This window comes from Plecotus auritus (assembly GCF_963455305.1).
Source record: "Plecotus auritus genome assembly, chromosome: 6".
NCBI classification, from domain to species: domain Eukaryota; kingdom Metazoa; phylum Chordata; class Mammalia; order Chiroptera; family Vespertilionidae; genus Plecotus; species Plecotus auritus.
The window spans coordinates 80,079,727-80,102,992 of record NC_137773.1 but is presented as its reverse complement, the minus strand read 5'-3'; the positions used below and the strand labels follow the sequence as shown (position 1 = coordinate 80,102,992).

General features: G+C 40.8%; 1 protein-coding gene across 13 annotated transcripts in view; it reads left to right on the top strand.

The window, feature by feature from the left end:
• Nucleotides 1-23,266, top strand: part of HMBOX1 (homeobox containing 1) — a 199,686-nt gene that overhangs the window by 128,573 nt on the left and 47,847 nt on the right. For all 13 annotated transcript variants that reach the window (XM_080674637.1, XM_080674639.1, XM_080674638.1 and 10 more), the window contains one exon: nt 13,290-13,443. In XM_080674637.1, coding sequence (XP_080530763.1) covers nt 13,290-13,443 — 154 coding nt within the window. The remainder of the gene's footprint in view (nt 1-13,289; nt 13,444-23,266) is intronic.

The following is a 23,266-nucleotide window of genomic DNA, read 5'->3' as shown; positions in this document are numbered from 1 at the left end:
AGTGATTAGACATTATATAACTTACTAAGTGATCATCTAATATATCTCGTACCCATTTGACACCATACCTAGTTATCATAATACTAGGGGTCCAGTGCACGAATTTGTGCACCTTGAAAGGAACTGTGGGCCGAGAGGCTGCGGTGGGCACTGGGGAAGGTCTTGGCCCATCCTCTGTGCCCCCGCCCAGCCCCTCCTGCCATGGACCCCAGTCCCCTGTCTGCTGGCAGCCCCGCTCCCGCCGCTGCTCCCGTGAGCTGACGGCGCCAGCCCCGCTCGCACCCTCTGACGGCGCAGAGTGACTGGGACTGGCACCAGTAGCGGGTGCAAGTGAGTGGCAGCTGCCAGCCCCAATCGCCCCTCAGGAGCAGGGGGAGGTGGAGAAGCCCTTAAGGGCAATTGGGGCCAACGCCAGCAGCAAGTGCAAGCACTGGGTGGACCGCGGTGCGTGGGAGCAAAGAATTTTCAGAGGCTCGCCCCAATGACCGTGACCAGTGCCCCACCTTGGTCTGGCACCCCCGCTCACCTGCTCCACCATACCTCCACAGCCGACGCCCGTCATGTTCCATGCTCTGCTGCCAATGCCCACCATGTTCCACGTGCGCCCCCTGGTGGTCAGCGCACGTCATAGCGACCGATGGTTCGGTTGTTCCGCCATTCAGTCTATTTGTATATTAGCCTTTTATTATATAGGATTATTGACTGGATTCCCTATGCTGTGCTTTACATCCCCATGACTATTCTGTTACTGCCTATTTGTACTTCTTAATCCCTTCACCTTTTCAACCAACCCCCTCCTATCTGGCCATCATCAAAATGTTCTCTGTATCTATGAGTCCGTTTCTGTTATTGTTCATTTATTTTGTTTTTTAGATTCAATTGTTGATGGATATGTTATTTATTGCCATTTTATCATTCATATTTTTTATCTTTTCTTCTTCACTTCTTCTTCTCCCCTTTAACGTTTTAGGTAATACTAGCTAGGTGGTGATAACTCCTTTATGTTTTTCTTGTCTGGGAAGCTCTTTATTTTCCTTTAATTCTAAATGATAGTCTTTGTAAGTCCTTGCTTTTCATCACTGTGAATATTTCTTGCCAATCCCTTCTGGTCTGTAAAGTTTCTGTTGAGAAATCAGCTGACAGCCTTATGGGAGCTCTCTAGTAGGTAACCAACTGCTTTTCTCTTACTGCTTTTAAGATTCTTTGTCTTTAACCTTTTGCATTTTACTTGTGTCTTGGTGTGGGCCTCTTTGGGTTAATCTTGTTTGGGACTCTCTGCACTTGTTGGATTTCTGTGTCTATTTTCTTCACCAGGTTAGAAAAGTTTTCCATAATTATTTTTTAAAATAGGTTTTCAGTTTCTTGCTCTCTCTCTTCTGCTCCCCATGATGCAAATATCGGTATGCTTGAAGTTGTCCCAGAGGCTCCTTACATTATCTTCACTTTGGGGGATTGTTTTTTTCTGCTTCTCTCTCTCTTTTTTTTTTTTTTTTTTTTGCGGAGGGGGAGTTGCGGAGGGTGATTGTGCTGTTCTGAATAGGTGTTTTTTGCTTCCTTATATTACAAACCGCTGTTTTGGTTCTCAGCTTCAGCTACTCTACTATTGGTTCCCTGTAAATTATTCTTTTTAAAAAATATATATATTCTTATTTTTAGAGAGAGATGAAGGGAGAAGGAGAGAAAGAGAAACATTGATATGAGAGTGAAACATTGATCCGCTGCCTCCTGCATGCCCCCTACCAAGGATTGAGCCCACAGCCCGGGCATGTGCCCTGACTGCAATCAAACTGGCAACATCTCAGTGATGATGATGTCCAACCAACTGAGCCATGCTGGCCAAAGCTGTAAATTACTCATTTTAGTTAGTGTATCCTTCATTTCTGACTGGTTCTTTTTTATGGTTTCCATGTTCTTTTTTATACTACTGAGGTTCTAAGTTCATCTACTCTGACCCTAAGTTCATTGAGCATACTTATAACCAGTGTTTTTGAACACTGCAGTAAATTCCTTATCTCCATTTTGTTTAATTCTTTTTCTGGAGTTTTGATGTTCTCTCATTTGGGACATTTTTCTTTGTCTCTTCATTTTTGCAGCCTCCCTGTGTTTGTTTCAATGTATTAGGTAGAGGTGCTATGTCTTCTGTGCTTGGTAGAGTGACCTAATGTAGTAGGTGTCCTGTAGAGTCCAGTGGCACAGCTTCCCCATTCACCTGAGCTGTGCATTCCAGGTGCACAGCCCCCCCCCCCCACACACACACACACCATGTAGGTTGTGTACACCCTTGTGTTGTAGTTAAGCCTTGATTGCTGTTGGCTTATCAGTGGGAGGGATTCACCCCAAGGCCCATTGGCTTTGACCACTGTGAAGAAGCAGCTGTGCAGGGGACACCCTACAGAGCAGGACTTACTTCTGTGGTTCTCTGGTGCATGCTGAGTCCTCCCCTTGAGTGTGTCATTTGTCGAAGTGGTTGAATAGTGCTTTGACATGGTCTGAAGCTGTCTACAGGGTGTGATGGCTCTAGGGCAGCCGTGGGCAAACTACGGCCCGCGGGCCGGATCCGGCTGTTCTATCCGGTTCTCTTGCTCTCCCCTCCGCTCCTTTACTTTGAATTTATATTAGTTCACACAAACATTCCATCCATGCTTTTGTTCCGGCCCTCCGGTCCAGTTTAAGAACCCATTGTGGCCCTCGAGTCAAAAAGTTTGCCCACCCCTGCTCTAGGGCCTCCCAGAAGGTGCAGGCCAAGTTCAGCCAGGCAGTCTTTATTCTACCTGGGCTACCCAGCATGAGCTACAAAACGATCTGCAGATGACTGCTACCTGTGCTGGGCTTGGAGGTGCCCAGGAGAGGCCAAGTTATGAACCATGGCCGGCTGCTGCTAGTGCCTGGCCTGGGGCCACTTAGCGAGAAGTACAGAGCATACCAAGACCAGATGCTGCTTATGTGAGATATTTAAGAAAAATCTGAGGCATGAGCCAAGACAGGCCAACTATTTGGAAAAATCACTGGAAACAGCTTGGGTGGGCAGGAAAGTTGGTAGAGTAGAGTCTTGGAATCACCTGGGTGGGGCAAACAGTGATGGAGACTCAGATATGGTGCCTGCCTACTGGCTGTGTCGGGGGAGGGCTCAGAAAAGGAACAGAGGCTCTGCCAGCACTTCTGTCTGGGAGAAAGTTGCCCCTCCAGCTCTTTCTCTGATACAAGACACTTCAGTTCCTCACAGTATGTCCCTCGCGGTTATTGAGCTGCTGTCCCAGAGCTAGAACTCAGAAGGAGTGAGTCTGGGTAAGTCTGTCCATGGGCCCTGTAAGAGGAACTGCCTGGGACTCCAGCAGCCTCCCTGTCACTCAGCCACAATACCCATTGGTTTTTACAGCCAGAAGTTATGGGGACTTCTCTTCCCAGCACTGGAAACCTGAGCTGGGGAGCCTCAGGTCGGGCTGGGACCCCTCGCTCCTCAGAGGGGACCTCCACAGCTGAGATATCCCTCCCCGATGTTTATCCACCGTGTGGAACCAGCCAGTCTGTGGCTCCATCCCTCCTACCAATCTTGATGTAGCTTCTTCTTTATATCCTTACTTGTAGGACTTCCTTCCGTTCAGCTAGATTTCAGGCAGTTCTCAATGATGGTTGTTCTGTAGTTTAGTTGTATTTTTGATGTGACTGTGGGATGAGGTAAGTACCATGTTTACCTATGCCACTGCCTCGGACTTTTTTTATTTTAGCTAAAGAATTATTATTTCTTCATGGACACTTTGAAACTACTATTATGTTGATAAGATGAATTAAGATTGTATTAGCACCTAAGAATGTCATATCCACTGTCTAGTAAGTTGTTGCTTATAATATGTCAGAATCTTCTCTGCAGGTCATTGCATAGATGATTAGAATCCGCCTAAATGTCCCTAGTTGAGAACTGGTTAAATAAATTTGGTATATCTGTACATTGGAATACTGTGGAAGCTATATCTATTTTTTAAAAGATGGCTTTATAGGAATTGGATTTATATGTGATAATATTAAATTCATAAGTGAATAAAATCCTATCTAATAAAAGAGTAATATGCAAATTGACTGTCACTCCAACACACAAGATGGCTGCCCCCATGTGGACACAAGATGGCCAGCAGGGGAGGGCAGTTGGGAGGGGCCAGGCCTGCAAGGGAGGGAAGTTGGGGGTGACCAGGCCTGCAGGGAAGGGCAGTTTGGGGGGGACCCAGGCCTGCAGGGGAGAGCAGTTGGGGGGTACCAGGCCTGCAGGCGAGGGCAGTTAGGGGTGACCAGGCCTGCAGGGGAGGGCAGTTAGGGGCAAACAGGCTGGCAGGGGAGCAGTTAGGCATCAATCAGGCTGGCAGGGGAGTTGTTAGGGGGTGATCAGGCTGGCAGGCAGAAGTGTTTAGGGGCAATCAGGAAGGCAGGCAGGTGAGCAGTTGGGAGTCAGCAGTCCTGGATTGTGAGAGGGATGTCCGACTGCCCGTTTAGGCCCGATCCTAAACGGGCAGTCGGACATCCCTCAGGGGGTCCCAGATTGGAGAGGTTGCAGGCTGGGCTGAGGGACATCCCCCCTTCCCCCCGTGCACGAATTTCGTGCACCGGGCCTCTAGTAAGATATAAAACAATGAATATAGCATTTTGTCATTTATATACGCATGCACACATGTATGTATTTAAACAAACACAGAACATCTATGGAAGGTCATATTAGGAGTTGATAAAGATAGCTCAGTGGTGGGGATCTGAGTGACTGTTAACTAAATAACTTTTTGTCTCTTTCTGAATTTTGTAGCATGTACTTATACTATATATTCAAATTTTACATATAAGGTATAATGAAAAGGAAAGAGGGAGGAAGGCAAAGAGGGATGGAGACAAAATAAATTAATTTGCTTTGTTAATCTGCATTTAAAATATAAAAAAAACGAGAACCTAGGTTCACATGGTATAGACCTGCTTTTGTGAAGCTGTTAGGTAAAAAGATAAAAATAAAATAAAAAGATGTCAGTGATTTTTATTAGTAGGTCCTTCTTTTATTTCGTAAATTTTTCTCTAGGCAGGATAGAAAGCTCATCAAAAAAAAAAATGTAAATGGTACCATTCCTTTGCATATATATTCTGAGAAAAAATATTCAGAATGAAAAGGTACTTTGTCTCATTTAGGTAAATTTAAACATTCAAAAACAAACAAAAAATGTTTGTATATTCTATTCTTGGGCTCAGAATATTTCTCTGTATGCCTTGATTGAAGTTCTTCTCTTTTTCAGCCTCTTCACTCTGGATCCATTTGGCTAAGGCTTTTTGTTGTTGGTAGTGAGTTTTGTTTTTTTGTTTTACTTTTGGTGTGTGTGTTATTTTTTTTGTTTGTTTGTTTTTTTCTCTCTAAGTGGATTAAGCAAGAAAAATAATAGGATGGATATTTAGGTTATTATTACTGACAATCCAGTACATATAGATATAGTGTAGTTCTCCGATAAACAGAACCATCATCAGAATTTCCCAGCATAACCCAAAGCCTGCCAAGGCATATTAATAAGATAGTCTGATGGAAACTGATCAAAAACATTTTGTTTCTTATGAAAACATTTATAAGAAAATGCCTATTTTGAAAAAGAGTAAGTACTAAGTTCAGCATGGTTGACATCAAAAGCCCTTTTATTTAATTCAATTAGGCTCTATAGTGTTTTCCCTTGTCTAATTTAAACATTACTAGAACAGACAGGGTATGCTGAGTTCCTCTTGGCTTATGGCACAGATTCTGCATATTTCTAAACTAAACAATTAAATAAAGTTTGCCAGAGGCTTATGCAGCAAGCACAAGAAGTAAATTTGGCAAACAGAAGTAATTCCTCCTCCCTTCACTGTTGCAGAGTGTCAGAGCCTCAGGGGAGTCGTGTGTGACTGTGTGACGTGGAGAAGATGATAAATTACTTATGTAGAAGCTAGCTTTTATGAACTGAGTAGTGAGGACATGCTGGTAGTCATTCTTTTATTAGCTGATTGGTAAAGGCTCACCCAGAAATAAACCTTGATAAGAAAATTATATGTACAAAGAAAACATTTATCAAAAGTTTCAAATCCATCCACAAATTAGGAAGAGGTGTGTTTTTTCCCTCTTAGGTTTAAAATTGCTATATAATGTGCAAAATTTTGTCTTAATGGGAGCCCAAATATAAGGTGAAAAAAAATATTTCTGTAAAGAAAATAGGTAACGCACTTCCTCTAAAGGGGGCAAAAAGTGGGTTGTTTAGAAAAAAACAGAACTATATTTTATTTCAAAGGGGTTTTAAGTCTTATATATATATGCATTGTTCCTGCAGTCTAGTATCTTTGTATTTTTCTGTCAAAGTCAATAATTTTGAACCCATTTTTTAGTTATTCATTGTTCTCTATCCATTTTGAACAAAGCAAGATGAACCAAGTTTTCTGGAACAAAATTCTGTTTATTCGAGTGTTTCCAGAATGCTTCTTGTGCTATTTTAAATGCTGTTGCATTGAAAAAGAAAAGGAACCAAGAAAAAAAGCCTTCAATCAAAAGTAAAGTGATAATATTGTTTCAAATGAAGTATGTTTACAAGTTTGAAATTATTCAGAATTTCTACCTTCTGTACTTTTATTGATTTCAGAGAGGAAGTAAGAGGGAGAGAGATAGAAACATCAATGATGAAAGAGAATCATTGATTGGCTGCCTCCTGCATGCCCCCTATGGGAATCAAGCCTGCAACTGGGGCATGTGCCCTTGACCAGAATCGAACCTGAGACCCTTCAGTCCCCAGGCTGATGTTCTATCCACTGAGCCAAACCGGTTAGGGCACCTTGATTTCTTTTAAAGTAATCAGGCCACTACTCACTTTTCTTTTTTTCCCCTCCTTCCTTCTCTCTCCCTTTCTTTTACTTCCTGACCAATTTTATTTTATCTAAACTTTTTATAAAAAATCTGGACAACACTGAATATTATAAAGAAACGTAAGTTATATTACCAATAAATCCCAATACCAGGGAAGAACCATTATTACTAGTTGCCTTATTTCCTTCAATCTCATGATTAAGTTAAGAGTATTTGTGTTCTTTGTTTTATTGGTACCCATTTATCACTCTACTTACCTAAGAAAGCATGCCATAAATAGAGATGTGGCCCACTACCTGGAATTACTTGACCTATTCCCCATCCTCCACCCACTGAAGCTCCGAATCTCTCTATTCTTTTATCAGAGCCAGGACTTGGATGAGAGGACCTACTGCCTTACCCAGTCTGTTTGTACCTCTGCCTTGATCAACCATGATAACAGCTTGGCTCTATTTTGGACCTTTTATCATGGCTGTAGAACAAAATTTACATAGTCTACTTAGATAAATTCCAGCGCCCTTGTCAGACTGTAATTTGTTTGCATTCAGAAAAGTACCAAAATAAAGATTTTTAAACCCTCCAGCACCATAGTTCCTTCTTACACCTAAACTTCGTTAACTTTGAATTAGACCCAGACCTAATTGCCAAGATATCTTGGCAGCATGGAATCCTTTTTTTAAACTGTCTAAAAAACGATTTCAGGCCAAAACCGGTTTGGCTCAGTGGATAGAGCATCGGCCTGCAGACTGAAAGGTCCCAGGTTCGATTCCGGTCAAGGGCATGTAACTTGGTTGCGGGCACATCCCCAGTAGGAGGTGTGCAAGAGGCAGCTGATCGATGTTTCTCTCTCATCGATGTTTCTGACTATCTATCACTCTTCCTTCCTCTCTGTAAAAAATCAATAAAATATATTAAAAACAAACAAACAAACAAAAAAAACGATTTCAGTGTAGAGTTTCACAGTGTGTAGGCCAGGAATTTTTAAACCAGGGGTCAGCAGCAAACTCTTCCTGTAAAAGGCCAGATAGTAAATATGTTAAGCTTTGTAGGCTATGTGGTCTTTGTCACAGCTATTCAACTCTGCCATTGTAGTGCAAAAAAAAAAAAAGAAAAAAAGGACAATGTATACATGAATGGGTATGGCTGTGTTCAAATAAAACTTTATTTAAACAATGGCAACACATAGTTTGCCATATGTTTTAAGTCATGAATCTCTAAATCATTGTATGATGGCATACTTGTCCATTACAGGAAAAAGTTAAGGGTATTTACAAAAATGAAAAAACTATAAAAATATTCTGAATGATGCAAAATGAATTGACCATAAGTGAACATATAGACAGATATGAATACATAAAAATTAGGGCCACAAAGCATACTATCCTATATAATAAAGAGCTAATATGCTAATTAGACCAAACAGCAGAACGACCATCCAGATGACCTTCCTACCTTCCAGATGAAGCTGGGGCTGCTAGGGCCAAAGCAGCCGGGGTGCGAGGGCTGAGCCCCTTGCACGGATTTCATGCATCGGGCCTCTAGTTAATAAAGATAAAAGATGAATGACAAACTGGGAGAAAAATAGTTGCAACCTATATATGACTAGCAATTGGTGTTGTTTGTACACACCAAAAAGATGAATAACAAACGGAAAAAGGACATCCTGTCTAATAAAAGAGTAATATGCAAATTGACCGTACCTCCGCTACACCCACAAGCTATGCCCACCAGCCAATCAGGAGCGAGTATGCAAATTAACCCAACCAAGATGACTGTGGCCACGGACAGAGCAGGAAGCTTGGGTTTCCCCGGCAATGGAGGAAGCCAAGCTGTCCGCATACCCTGGCCGGCCCTGGACTCCACTCGAGGATACAAAGTTTCAATTATAAAAGTTAAATAAATCCCAACAAAAATGGTGGCAGCCACAGAGTTGGAGAGAGCAGGAGGCTTAAGTTGCCCCTGGCGATGGAGGAAGCCAAGCTTCTGCAGCCCTGGCATGCCTTGGCCTTCGCTCAAGGCTACAAAGTTTCAATTATAGAAGATAAATAAATCCCAACAAAAATGGCTGCAGCCATGGAGCAAGCAGGAGGCTTGGCTCCACTCAAGGCTACAAAGTTTCAATTATAGAAGATAAATAAATCCCAGATATCAGGGCCTCCACTTGGGTCACCAGGGGGTGTGGCCGGCCTGCAAACCACCACAGGCCCCTCGCCCAGGCCGCCCCACGCCCCAAGGGAACCCCCACCCTGATCTGGGAGACCCTTCAGGGCAAACCAGCCGGCCCCCACCCGTGCACCAGGCTTCTATCCTATCTAATAAAAGAGTAATATGCAAATTGACCATCACTCCAAGACACAAGATGACCGCCCCTAGTGGTCAAAGATGGCTGCCCCCATGTGGACACAAGATGGCCACAACAAGATGACCTGCAGGGGAGGGCAGTTGTGGGCAGTTAGGGGTGACCAGGCCAGCAAGGGAGGGCAGTTGGGGGGGACCCAGGCCTGCAGGAGAGGGCAGTTGGGGGGACCAGGCCAGCAAGGCAGGGCAGTTGTGGGTGATCAGGCAAGCAGGGAGGGCAGTTAGGGGTGACCAGGCCAGCAGAGGAGGACAGTTGGGGGGGGACCAGGCCTGCAGTGGAGGACAGTTGTGGGCAATCAGGCCAGCAGGGAGGGCAGTTAGGGGTGACCGGGCCAGCAGAGGAGGGAAGCTGGGGGAGATCAGGTCTGCAGGGGAGGGCAGTTGTGGGCAATCAGGCCATCAGGGAGGGAAGTAAGGGGTGACCGGGCCAGCAGAGGAGGGCAGTTAGGGGTGACCAGGCCAGCAGGGGAGGGCAGTTGGGGGCAATTGGGCCGGCTGGGGAGCAGTTAGGCGTTGACCTGGCTGGCAGGGGAGTGATTAGGGGGTGATCAGGCTGGCAGGCAGAAGAGTTAGGGGCAATCAGGCAGAGGCAAGCAAGCGGTTGGGAGCCAGCAGTCCTGGATTATGAGAGGGATGTCTGACCGCCCGTTTAGGTCTGATCCCATCAGGATCGGGCCTAAATGGGCGGTCGGACATTCCTCAAGGGGTCCCAGATTCGAGAGGGTGCAAGCTGGACTGAGGGACACCCCCAATCCCCGTGCATGAATTTCATGCACCGGGCCTCTAGTAAGATATAAACTCACAAGAAAAGGTGCATAATGGCTATGGTAAACAGGAAAAGATGCTCATTCTTACTAATAGTAAAATCTGTATTAAAGGGAAATTTTTTGCCTGCTAAGTTTATAAATGTGAATAATTAGTAATACTTACAATACTCAGTGTATCAAGGAACATGGGGAAATAAACTGTAGAATTACCCCACCACCTAGCAGCCGGAAACAACAAACATTTATTATCTCACAATTTTTGTGGGTCAGGAATCCAGGCATGGCTTAGCTAGGATGGTTTGGCTTAGCTAGAATGGTTTGGCTCAGCATTCTCATTAGGTTGTAGTTGAGTTGTCCGCCAGGGCTACAGTCACTGAGGCTGGACAGTGTACTCTAAAGATGATGCATGTGAGTCTTGGCAGACCCCAGTTCCTTTCTGCTTGCTGGCCAGAGACATCAGTTCCTCTCCACATGGGCCTCGCCATTGGCTCCCTGAATGTCCTTACATGGCAGCTCGTTTCCCTGAGCCAGTAATCCAAGAGACAGGCAGCCAAGACAGATTCCACAGTGTATTGTCTAATCTAATATTGGAAGTCACATACTATCACAGACTAATTCTGGTACAGCGGGGCGGGTGGGGCGGGTGGTGGGACTACACAACAGGATGAATAGTAGGAGGCAGGGATCCTTGGGAACCACTTTGGAGGCTCACTACCATATGGCTTGTATTGGGACTAAATAATGCTGAGGGCTTTATTTCTGTTCAGCTGGGTTCTGCAGTTGTCTGCATGGTGTGTCCTGCAGCTAGAATGGCTTTTCTTCTCAAATGTCTGGCACCTGGATGCATTTGGCAGGAGCACCTCGGGGTTGGCTGGGCATTTTTCACTCTACCTGGCTAGCTTGGTCTTCTTTACAACATTGTGGTCTCAGGTTAATCATACTTAGGTGGCAGCTGGTTCCCCCAGAGCCAGCATCAAGGAGATCTAGTTAAGAACTGAAAAGCTTCTTATGACCTAGCCTTGAACTGTTTTCATTTTCTGATGCCAAAATGTCCCAGGACCAGCCCAGATCAATGGCATGATTACCAGGAGGTGGGACTTACTGTGAAGGACCATCTTTAGAACCTATCCCAGGAATTTATGCGTAAGAGAGATGATGCTGGCTTGTTCTAAAGTGGTAGCAGTAAAAGTAATACAAATTGGTTTGATTCTGGATATATTTTGAAGATAAAATTGACAGAATTTGCCTTTGGACTGGATATATAGTATGTGGGAGAAATAGAGAAGTCAAAGATGAATCTTAGATTTTTAGAGCTAAGATATTTGAAGAATGGTGATGCCATTTACTCCAATGAGAAAGACATAAGGGCAACAGGTTTGGAGAGGGAAATCAGGACTGGGCAGCTGTATAAGAGAATGCATATGATCTTACAGTTCTTAAGGAGAAATCTAAATATGTGATGATATAGAAATACTACCTATGGTATTAATTACAAGGTACAATAAATAAAGGATGATTTATATTATGGAGAAAGAAATATATATTTATTAATATGTGCATTATTGTTATTCCACATAATTCTAACCAGTTCTAACCTATTTTTCTAGGGCTATATCGAGTTTAGATTTTATTCTATAGGAACAGTTTAGATTTTATTCCATAGTCAGAGGGAACTTTTTGAAGGTTTTTGATCAGCAGAGTAATATGATCATAATTATGCTTGGGAAGATGAATTTCACAGTGTAAAGAATGAAAGAACAGTGGGAGAATAGGAACTATAGTCAATAATATTTTAATTATGTCTGGTGTCAGGTGGGTATTGTAAAGTATATTATTTTCTAACTACTATGCTGCATATATGAAACTAATACAAAATAATATTGAATGTAAACTGTAATTGAAAAAAAAATTTTAAGAAAGGAAGAACAGCCGAAACCGGTTTGGCTCAGTGGATAGAGCGTCGGCCTGCGGACTGAAAGGTCCTGGGTTCGATTCCGGTCAAGGGCATGTACCTTGGTTGCGGGCACATCCCCAGTGGGAGGTGTGCAGGAGGCAGCTGGTTGATGTTTCTCTCTCATCGATGTTTCTAGCTCTCTATCCTTCTCCCTTCCTCTCTGTAAAAAATCAATAAAGTATATATATATATTTTTTTTTTAAAAAAAGGAAGAACAGTGGGAGAGCCAGGGAGAGAATTCTATGATAGCATACCAAGTTACATTTATATTCTTTGAATGAAGTCTATGAAGTCAAAGACAATGTTGCTTTTTTTTTGGTTTGTTTTATTCATTGCTTCTAGCCTAGAACAAGCCATGTAAAAAGGGTTTGGTAAATGATGAATGAATGAATACATGCATCATCACCAGTTCAGGCTATTTGAGAAAAGGTTAGTCTGAATTAGTACAGTATCTCAATTATAAATATTTTTTCATTTGTTTTAATTACGTGACAGAAGTAACAGAAAATGGGATTTAGCATTAACAGGTAGTAGACCTATGGAGATCTGATTTCGTCAGTACACTAAAGCATATGAAATATCATCCTATTTTATTTTATGCTATATGTATGTGACTTAGAGTTTACAAAAATTAGGGTTATTTTAAATTCAACTCCTGCCTGCATATATACTTTTAGGGCTCCATTTTCTCAATAACAAAAAGTCCTTTGAATGGTAAAGAAAATTTCTAAACATAGATGGGAATTGTTCAAAAAAGATTAAAACTTTCAAATAGGAATTTCAAGAGAGACTTTTCAGAGGAAGGTGGTCTGATTGTCACTGAGCTAAATATCATATTTATTCTCCAAAAGAGATTTTGAGTTTTGTTTCAATAAAATGACACAAAGATAAAAGACAAATGACGAACTGGAAAAAAAAAGACATAAAATAATGATGACTTTTTAAAGAAGAGTTTTTGTTTCTTTGGATTTTTATTTTGGTCAAAGAATTTCTATTTCTTAAAAATATGTTAATATCAGCCCTGACTGGTTTGGCTCAGTGGATACAGCATTGGCCTGCGGACTGAAAGGTCCCAGGTTCGATTTCAGTCAAGGGGATGTACCTTGGTTGCAGGCACATCCCCAGTAGGGGGTGTGCAGGAGGCGGCTGATCAGTGTTTCTCTCTCCTTGATGTTTGTAACTCTCCATCCCTCTCCCTTCTTCCCTGTAAAAAATCAATAAAATATATTTAAATATATATCAAATATATTGGGCCTGCAAGTTTCAATGAAGATGCAAAAGTTTATTACTGTTGATTTCATGATATATGTATCACATTGGTTTTAATAAATTAGAAGATATTTGCTAAAAAATACCTTGTTTATTTCAGGGGCTACGCTAAGTATGAGGCCTGCCCCCATTCCAATAGAAGACCCAGAATGGAGACAAACGCCTCCCCCAGTCTCTGCTACATCTGGCACCTTCAGATTACGACGAGGGAGTCGATTTACCTGGAGAAAGGAGTGCCTCGCTGTAATGGAAAGGTACAGATCTCCTTTTCCTGTGAGCAGTTTTCCAAAGAGAGACACTTTGGATAGATTTGGACAATTTTCATTTCAAACAAGTGATTTGGGATTTAGGTTCTACCTCTAAAAGTATTTCGGAGTAGTATAAATGTTGTATTATTGAAATAATATGTTCTCACCTTTGAGAATTCATAAAACTGGAGTTAACATCTATAAATATAATTTAAGAGAGTCCTCAGTAACTTAAGAAACTTTAGAAGAAATTTTTTAAAATTTAGATTTATATATTATATTTTAGAAAATCTCTTTGCTGTCTTGTTTTCAACAAAATAATTAAATAATTATATAGGAGGCCACTGAAATTTTCGTAAAAATATAAAAAATTTTTCAGTTACAATTAACATACAATATTATGTTAGTTGCAGGTGACAACTTAGTGATGAGACATTTATATAACTTACAGAGTGATCCTCCTCACAACGCTAGTACTCATTTGACACCACATACAGTAATTACAGTATTATTGACTATTCCCTATGCTGTACTTTATATCCCTGTGACTATTTTTATAACTGTAATTTTACTTCTTAATTTCTTCACCTTTTTTCACTCATCTCCCCAACCCCCCCTGCATCTGGCAACCATCAATTTGTTCTCTGAATCTATGGGTTTGTTTCTATTTTGTTTGTTTATTTTGTATTTTAGATTTCACATATAAGTGAAATCATATGGTATTTGTCTTTCTCTGTCTACTTATTGCACTTAACATCTAGGTCCATCCATGTTGTCGCAAGTGGAAAGATTTCATTCTTTTTTTATGGCTAGGTAATATTCCATTGTATATATGTGCCATTTCTACTCTATCCATTCAAATATCAATGGACGCTTAGTTTGCTTCCCTATCTTGGCTGTTGTAAATAATGCTGCAATGAACATAGGGCTGAGTATATCTTTTTGAATTAGTACTTTTGTTTTCTTCAGATAAATACCCAAAAGTGGAATTGCTGGGTCATATGGTAGTTCTATTTTTAGTTTTTTTAGGAACCTCCATAGTGTTTTCAGTAGTGGCTGCACCAATTTACAATCCTACCAACAATGCACAAGGATTTCCTATTCTCTTTTATGTACACTTTTCAACAGCACTAGTTGGTTGATTTGTTGATGATAGCCTTTGTGACTGGTATGAGGTGATATCTCATAGTGGTTTTAATTTACATTTACCTGAAGATTAATGATATTGAGCATCCTATATAATAAGAGAGGAATATGCTAATTATCCGTTACGCTCTGAGGCATAACGACCAACCGCATGATGACCGGACCACGGATCTGCAGGAGGGTGGGGCAGCGAACTACAAGTGGGCAGCAAAAAGCTACAGGATGGGGCAGGGCAGCAAGCAAGTGGGAGGTGGAGAGCTACAGGAGGGGGCAGGGTAGCGGGGGGAGTTACAGGAAGGCGGGGCAGCGGGCGGAGAGCTACAGGAGGGCAGCAGTGACCTACTGGCACACGGATTCGTGCGCAGGGCTACTAGTCTTGTCATAAGTCTGTTGGCTACCTGTATCTTTTTCTGGTCAGTCTTTTCATTTTGTTAATGGTTTCCCTCACTGTGCAAAAACTCTTTAGTTTAATGTAGTCCCATTTGTATATTTTTTTCTTTTGTTTCTCTTGTTTAATGAGACATCCAAAAAATATTACTGAGTGATGTTAAAGAGTTTATTGCCTATGTTTTCTTCTAGCTTCATGGTTTCAGGTCTTACATTTAATCTTTAATCCATTTTGAGTTTAAAAAAGTGGAAAGTTTCATTCTTTTGCCTATATTTATCAGTTTTTCCCAACACAATTTATTGAAGAGAATGTCTTTACCCTATTGTATATTGTTGCCACCTTTGTCATAGATATAGGTATGGGTTTATTTCTGGGCACTCTATTCTGTTCCATTGATCTTTGTGTCTGTTTTTATGCCAGTACCATGCTGTTTTGATTATTATAACCTTATAGTATAATTTGATATCAGGTAATGTGATACCTTTAATCTTGTTGAACTTTCTCAAGATTGCTTTTTGGGGTCTTTGTCGTTTCATATACATTTTTGGATTATTTGTTTTAGTTCTGTGAAAAATGCTATTGGTATTTTTTGTTGTTGAATCTTCACCTGTTCATATTTTTCCACTGATATTTTTTTTAGAGATAGTGGAAGGGATAGAGAGAGAGAAACATCGAAGTGAGAGAGAAAGACACATCAATTGGTTGCCTTTGCACATGCCCAACCAGGGCCAGGGATTGAGCCTGAAACCGAAGTACATGCCCTTGACCTGAATCGAACCTGGGACCCTTCAATCTGCAGGCTGACGCTCTTTCCACTGAGCTAAACCGCCTAGGGTATCATTGGTATTTTGATAGGGATTGCATTAAATCTGTAGATTGGTTTGGTAGTATGGACATTTTAACAATATTAATTCTTCCAATCCGTCTACTTATTTGTATCTTCTTTAATTTCTTTCTTCGGTGTCTTATACTTTTTCAAGTACAAGTCTTTTATCTCCTTGGTTAAATTTATTCCCGAGTATTTTATTCTTTTTGATGCAGTTGTAAATGAGATTGTTTTCTTAATTTCTCTTTCTGGATAGTTTGTTACTGGTATATAAAAATGCAACCAATTTCTGAATGTTAATGTGTCCTGCTACTTTACTTAATTTATCAGTTTAATAGTTTTTTTTAATAGAATTTATAGGGTTCTCTATATGTAGTGTCATGTAATCTGCAAATAATGACAGTTTGACTTATTCTTTTCCAATTTGGAAGTTTGTTTTTCCCCTCCTCCCCCCCCCCCCTTTTTTTTGGTCTGACTTCTATGGCTTAGACTTCCAACACTATATTATGTTGAATGAATGTGTTGAAAGTGGACATGCTTGTCTTGTTCCTATCTTAAGCAAAAAGCTTTCAGCTTTACACTGTTGAGTATGATGTTAGCTGTGTGTTTGTCATATGTGGCCTTTGTTATGTTGAGGTATTGTTCCTCTGTCCCCACTTTGCTAAGAGTTTTTAATCATAAATGGATTTTGGAATTTGTCAAATGCTTTTTTGTACCTATTGATATGATCATATGACTTTATCTTTCATTTTGTTTACGTGGTGTTTCATGTTAATTGATTTGTGGATACAAAACTAACCTTGCATCCTAGGAATAAATCCCACTTAATCACAATATATGAATTTTTATTTTTTACTTTTTAAATATATTTTTTATTTTTCAATTACAGTTGACATACAATATGAATTTTAAAGTTAGATAGTAAGGTTGCTGAATATAAGGTCAATATACAAAAATCAAGTATAATAGCAATGAAAAGAATATGAATTATTTTATTTTTTAAAGTATTACAAATAGTAGTACATATGTCTCCTTTTTCCCCCATTGACCTCTCCCCAGCCTCCCCTACCCCCTTGCACATGCCCTCCCCCCCTCCCCCAGTGTCTATGTCCATTGGTTATGCTTATATGCATGCATACAAGTCCTTCGGTTGATCTCAACCCTCCTTTGCCTTCCCAATGTAGTTTTACAGTCTGTTCGATGCTTCTTTGTCTCTGTATCTATTTCTGTTCATCAGTTTATGATGTTCATTATATTCCCTAAATGAGTAAGATCATGTGATGTTTATCTTTCTCTGACTGGCATATTTCACTTAGCATAATGCTTTCCAGTTCCATCCATGCTGTACAAATGGTAAGAATTCCTTCTTTTTTATAGCAGCATAGTATTCCATTGTGTAGATGTACCACAGTTTTCTAATCCACTAATCTGCTGATGGGCATTTAAGCTGTTTCCAAATCTTAGCTATTGTAAATTGTGCTACTATGAACTTAGTGATGCATATATCCTTTCTGATTGGTGTTTCTGTTTTCTTGGGATATATATACCTCGAAGTGGTATTACTGGGTCAAATGGCAGTTCCATTTTTAGTTTTTTTAGGAAACACCATACTGTTTTCCACAGTGGCTGCACCAGTCTGCATTCCCACCAGCAGTGCAAAAGGATTCCTTTTCTCCACATCCTCACCAGCACTTGTTGTTTGTTGCTTTATTGATGATAGCCATTCTGACAGGTGTGAGATGCTACCTCATGGTTGTTTTGATTTGCATCTCTTGGATGATTAGTGACTCTGAGCATGTTTTCATATGTCTCCTGGCCTTCTGTATGTCCTCTTTCAAAAAGTGTCTATTTAGGTCCTTTGCCCATCTTTTGATTGGATTGTTTATCTTCCTTTTGTTAAGTTGTATGAGTTCCCTATAAATTTTGGAGATTAAACCCTTATCGGAGATAACATTGGCAAATATGTTCTCCCATGCAGTGGGCTTTCTGGTTGTTTTGTTGATGGTTTCTTTTGCTGTGCAGAAGCTTTTTATTTTGATGTAGTTCCATTTGTTTATTTTCTCCTTGGTTTCCATTGCCCTAGGAGTTGTGTTGGTAAAGATATTGCTACAACAAATGTCTGCTGTTTTGCTGCCTATGGACTCTTCTAAGATTTTCATGGTTTCCCATCTTATGTTTTGTTTTTTTTTTTAAATAAATCTTTATTGTTCAGATTATTACAGGTGTTTCTCTTTTTTTCCCCCTAGCTCCCCTCCACCTGATTCCCCACCCCACCCCATGCCCTTACCCCCCGCCACTGTCTTCATCCATAGGTGTAAGCTTTTTGTCCAGTCTCTTCCCGCACCCCTCACACCCCCTCCCCCCTGAGAATTGTCAGTCCACTCCCTTTCTATGTCCCTGATTCTATTATATTCACCAGTCCATTCTGTTCTTCAGATTTTTTATTCACTTGATTTTTAGATTCACTTGTTGGTAGGTATGTATTTGATGTCATTTTGTTGTTCATAATTTTTATCTTTACCTTTTTCTTCTTCTTCCTCTTCTTAAAGAACACCCTTCAGCATTTCATGTAATCCTGGTTTGGTGGTGATGAACTCCTTTCGCTTTTTCTTGTCTGTGAAGCTCTTTATCTGACCTTTAACTCTGAATGATAGCTTTGCTGGGTAGAGTAATCTTGGTTGTAGGTTCTTGCTGTTCATCACTTTGAATATTTCTTGCCACTCCCTTCTGGCCTGCATAGTTTCTGCCGAGAAATCAGCTGACAGTCGTATGGGTGCTCCCTTGTAGGTAACTAACCGTTTTTCTCTTGCTGCTTTCAAGATTCTCTCTTTGTCTTTTGCCCTTGGAATTTTAATTATGATGTGTCTTGGTGTGGTCCTCTTTGGATTCCTCTTGTACGGGGTTCTGTGTGCTTCCTGAACTTGTAAGTCTATTTCTTTCACCAGGTAGGGAAAGTTTTCTGTCATTATTTCTTCTAATAGGCTTTCAATATTTTGCTCTTTCTCTTCTTCTGGCACCCCAAAAATTCGGATGTTGGTACGCTTAAAGTTGTCCCAGAGGCTCCTTACACTATCTTCATATTTTTGGATTTTTTCTTTTTGTTTTTCTGGTTGGGTGTTTTTTGTTTCCTCATATTTCAGATCTTTGGTTTGATTCTTGGGGTACGTTGATCTACAGTTGAGATTCTGTATATTCTTTATTTCAGACAGTGTATGCTTAATTTCTGACTGGTCCTTTTCCATTTTTTTGGCATTCTCATTAAGGTCCTTGAAGGTCTCACTAAGCTCCTCAGAGGTCTCATCAAGTTTCTCGGCGGTTTTTAGAAGATTCTTGAGTAACCTTATAAATGTGGTTCTGAACTCTATGTCGTCCATTAGTTTGCTTTCCTCCATTTCTCTCATTTGTGACATGTTTCTTTGTCTCCGCATTTTGCTGCTTCCTTGTGTTGATGGAGTGGCTTTGTGTGGTAGGTGACCTAAAGGGGCCAGTAGCTCAGCCTCCCCAATCACCTGAGGTGGACGCCTTTGGTAGACCCCTTTGTGGGCTGAGTGCAAAGTCTTGGTGTAGTTAAGCCTTGATTGCTGTTGGTACACTGGGAGGAATTGACCTCCAGGCCAACTGGCTGTGAGGACCCGCTGTGTCTATAATGGAAGAACTGCTGTGCTGGAGACACGCTTATGGTGCAGGACTTGTTTCAGTGGGGCTTTGGTGCTCACTGAGTCTGACTCTTGAATGTGTCACTTATGGATGTGAGGAGTTGAAATCTGGTGTCTCACACTGACCACTAGGTACACTGGCTTCTGGATCTCCAATGGGGTGCAGGTCAGCTACTGTCTGAGGCCACCCAGCAGGAGCTACAGCAAGAACTACAGTTTTCTCCTCTTTGCTTGGGGTTTGGAGGTTTTGGAGCTGTCTGACCCGGGCTGCAAGTTTGCTAGGTTAAGCTGCGATAGGCCAGGCCATTCATATGCAAAAGCCGCTGCTTGGAGCTTGGGTGGGTTCTAAGATTGTGCATGGCGGGGTCTCAGGGCGTGACTAGGCTAGGGTGTGGCAAACAGGGATGGCTGCCAGTAAGCTGGCTCTGCGTCTCCAACCGTGTCCCCGTGTCCCCCGCCTCAGCACAATAAATAATTGTTCCTGCGCGCAGCCCTGCAAGCAAGCCTCCCTCACTTTCTGACCCCACGGCAGACAGTCCAGCTTCTCCCCGTAGGAGTTTGGGTCCCCCGCGTCTCCCCAGAAACGAGTTCGGAGTAATCGGGAGCTTATCTCCCTTCGGGTTGAAAACAGCAGCACTCCCAGTCACCCGTTGCCAGCCCGATTCGTGCGTCTTCGTACCTCAGCTTTTCAGCGCTTGTGCACCCCTCAATGCTGTTTGCTCTTTCCTTCTAGTTGTAGAACTTCCACTCAGCAGGCTTTCCCGTGATTCTGGGTGATAGACGTTTTGTCTTTTAGTTGTAGTTTTGAAATTGTTGTGCGAGGCAGCAGTTTAGGTGTTTACCTACGCCGCCATCTTGGATCTCTCCTCCTATCTTATGTTTAAGTCCTTTATCTATTTGGAGTTTATTTTTGGGTATGGTATAAGTTGGTGGTCTAATTTCATTTTTTTTGCATGTATCTGTCCAATTTTCCCAACACCATTTATTGAAGAGACTGTCTTGACTCCATTGTATGCTCTTGCCTCCTTTGTCAAATATTAATTGAGCATAATGACTTGTGTCGATATCTGGGTTCCCTGTTCTGTTCCACTGGTCTATATGTCTGTTCTTGTGCCAGTAACAAGCAGTTTTGAGAACAGTGGCTTTGTAGTATAGCTCGATATCTGGTATTGTGATCCCTCCAACATTGTTCTTTCTCAAGATTGCTGCAGCTATTCGGGGTCTTTTCTTATTCCAGATGAATTTTTGGAGAGTTTGTTCTCGGTCTTTGAAGTATGCTGTTGGTATTTTAATGGGGGTTGCATTGAATTTATAGATTGCTTTGGTAGTATGGACATTTTAATGATGTTAATTCTACCAATCCATGAACATGGTATATTCTTCCATTTGTTTATGTCTTCCTCTATCTCTTTTTTCAGCATCCTGTAATTTTCTGAGTACAGATCCTTTACCTTGTTGGTTAAATTTATTCCTAGGTATCTTAATTTTTTTGTTGTAATGATAAATGGGATTGTTTTTTTTAGATTCTATTTCTGTGAGTTCATTATTGGAGTATGAAAAGCCATAGATCTCTGGATGTTAATTTTGTATCCTGCTACATTGCCAAATTCATTTATTAAGTCTAGTAGTTTTTTGATTGAGTCTTTAGGGTTTTCTGTGTACAATATCATGTCATCTGCGAATAATGACAGTTTTACTTCTTCTTTTCCAATTTGGATGCCTTTTATTTCTTCTTCTTGTCTGATTGCCATGGCTAGTACCTCTAGTACTATGTTGAACAGGAGTGGTGAGAGTGGGCATCCCTGTCTTGTTCTTGTTCTTAGGGGAAATGGTTTTAGCTTTTGCCCATTGAGTATGATGTTGGCTGTAGGTTTGTCATATAGGGCTTTTATTATGTTGAGGTATGTTCCTTCTATTCCCACCTTGCTGAGAGTTTTTATCAGGAAAGGGTGTTGGATTTTGTCAGATGCTTTTTCTGCATCAGTGGATATAATTATATGGTTTTTATCTCTCAATTTGTTTATGTGGTTTATCACGTTTATTGTGGATATTGTACCATCCTTTGCATCCCCAGAATAGATCCCACTTGGTCATGGTGTATGATCTTTCTAATGTAATGCTGGATTCGACTGTTAGAATTTTTTTAAAATATATTTTATTGATTTTTTACAGAGAGGAAGGGAGAGAGAGAGCTAGAAACATCGATGAGAGAGAAACATCGATCAGCTGCCTCTTGCACACCTCCCACTGGGATGTGCCCGCAACCAAGGTACATGCCGTCGACCGGAATCGAACCCGAGACCCTTCAGTCGGCAGGCCGATGCTCCATCCACTGAGCCAAACCGGTTTGGGCTCGACTGCTAGAATTTTGGTGTCTATGTTTATGAGGGATATTGGCCTGTAATTCTTTTTCTTTGTATTGTCTTTATCTGGTTTTGGGATTAGAGTAATGCTGGAATCGTCAAGAGAGATTGGAAGTGTTCCTTCCCCTTGAATTTTTTTGAATAGTCTGAGGAGGATAGGTTTTATTTCTTCTTTGAATGTTTGATAAAACTCCCCTGTGATGCCATCTGGTCCAGGGCTTTTGTTTGTTGGAAGTGTTTTGATTACTGCTTCAATTTCTTCCATAGTTATCGTCCTATTCAGATTTTTTTATTCTTCCTCGTTGAGTTTTGGAAGGTCGTATTTTTCTAGGAATATGTCCATTTCTTTTAGGTTGACCAGTTTGTTGGAATAGAGTTGCTCATAGTATTTTTTTACAATTCTTCGTATTTCTGTGGGGTCTGTTGTTATTTTGCCTCTTTTATTTCTGATTTTGTTTTTTGGGTTCCTCTCTCTTTGCTTCTTGGTGAGCTTGGCTAGAGGTTCATCAATCTTGTTTATCCTTTCATATAACCAGCTCTTGGTTTCATTGATCTTCTGTATTTTTTTTTTTTTTTGGTCTCTATGTCATTTATTTCTGCTCTGATCTTTATTATAATTTCCTTCCTTCTGCTCACTCTGGGCTTTTGTTGGTGTTCTCTTTCTAATGCTTTAAGTTGTAGGGTTAGATAATTTATTACCAGTTTTTTTTGTGTTTTTTTTTGAGACAGGCCTGTAATGCTATGAACTTCCCTCTCAGGACTGCTTTCAACGTGTCCCATAGATTTTGGATTGTTGTGTTTTCCTTGTCATTTGTTTTCAGAATGTTTTTTTATTTCTTCTTTGATCTCTTTGGTAACCCAATCATTGTTTAATAGTATGCTATTCAGCCTCCAAGTGTTTGAATTTTTGTGATTGCTTTTATTGTAGTTGATTTCTAATTTTATGCTATTGTGATCTGTGAAGATGCTTGATATTATTTCAATCTTCTTGAAATTGGAGAGACTTTTCCTGTGTCCCAATATGTGGTCTATCTTTTAAAATATCCCATATGCGCTTGAGAAGAATGTATAGTCTGTAGGTTTGGGGTGGAATGTTCTGAAGATGTTGATTAAGTCCATCTTATCTAGTGAGTCATTTAGGATTGCTGTTTCTTTGCTGATTTTTTGTCTAGAGGATTTACCCAGTGATGTTAATGGGGTATTAAAGTTTCCTACTATGATTGTATTGTTGTCTATGTCTCCCCTGATATCTTCCAGAAGTTTTTTATGTATTTGGGTGCTGCTGCATTGGGATCCTCTCATTGTAGCAATTCCTTTAGAATTATGAAGTGGCCTTCCTTGTCTCTTGTTATGGTCTTCACTTTGAGATCTATTTTGTCAGATATAAGTATTGCTACTCCAGCTATTTTTTCATTTCCATTTGCCTGAAAGATATTTTTCCATCCCTTCA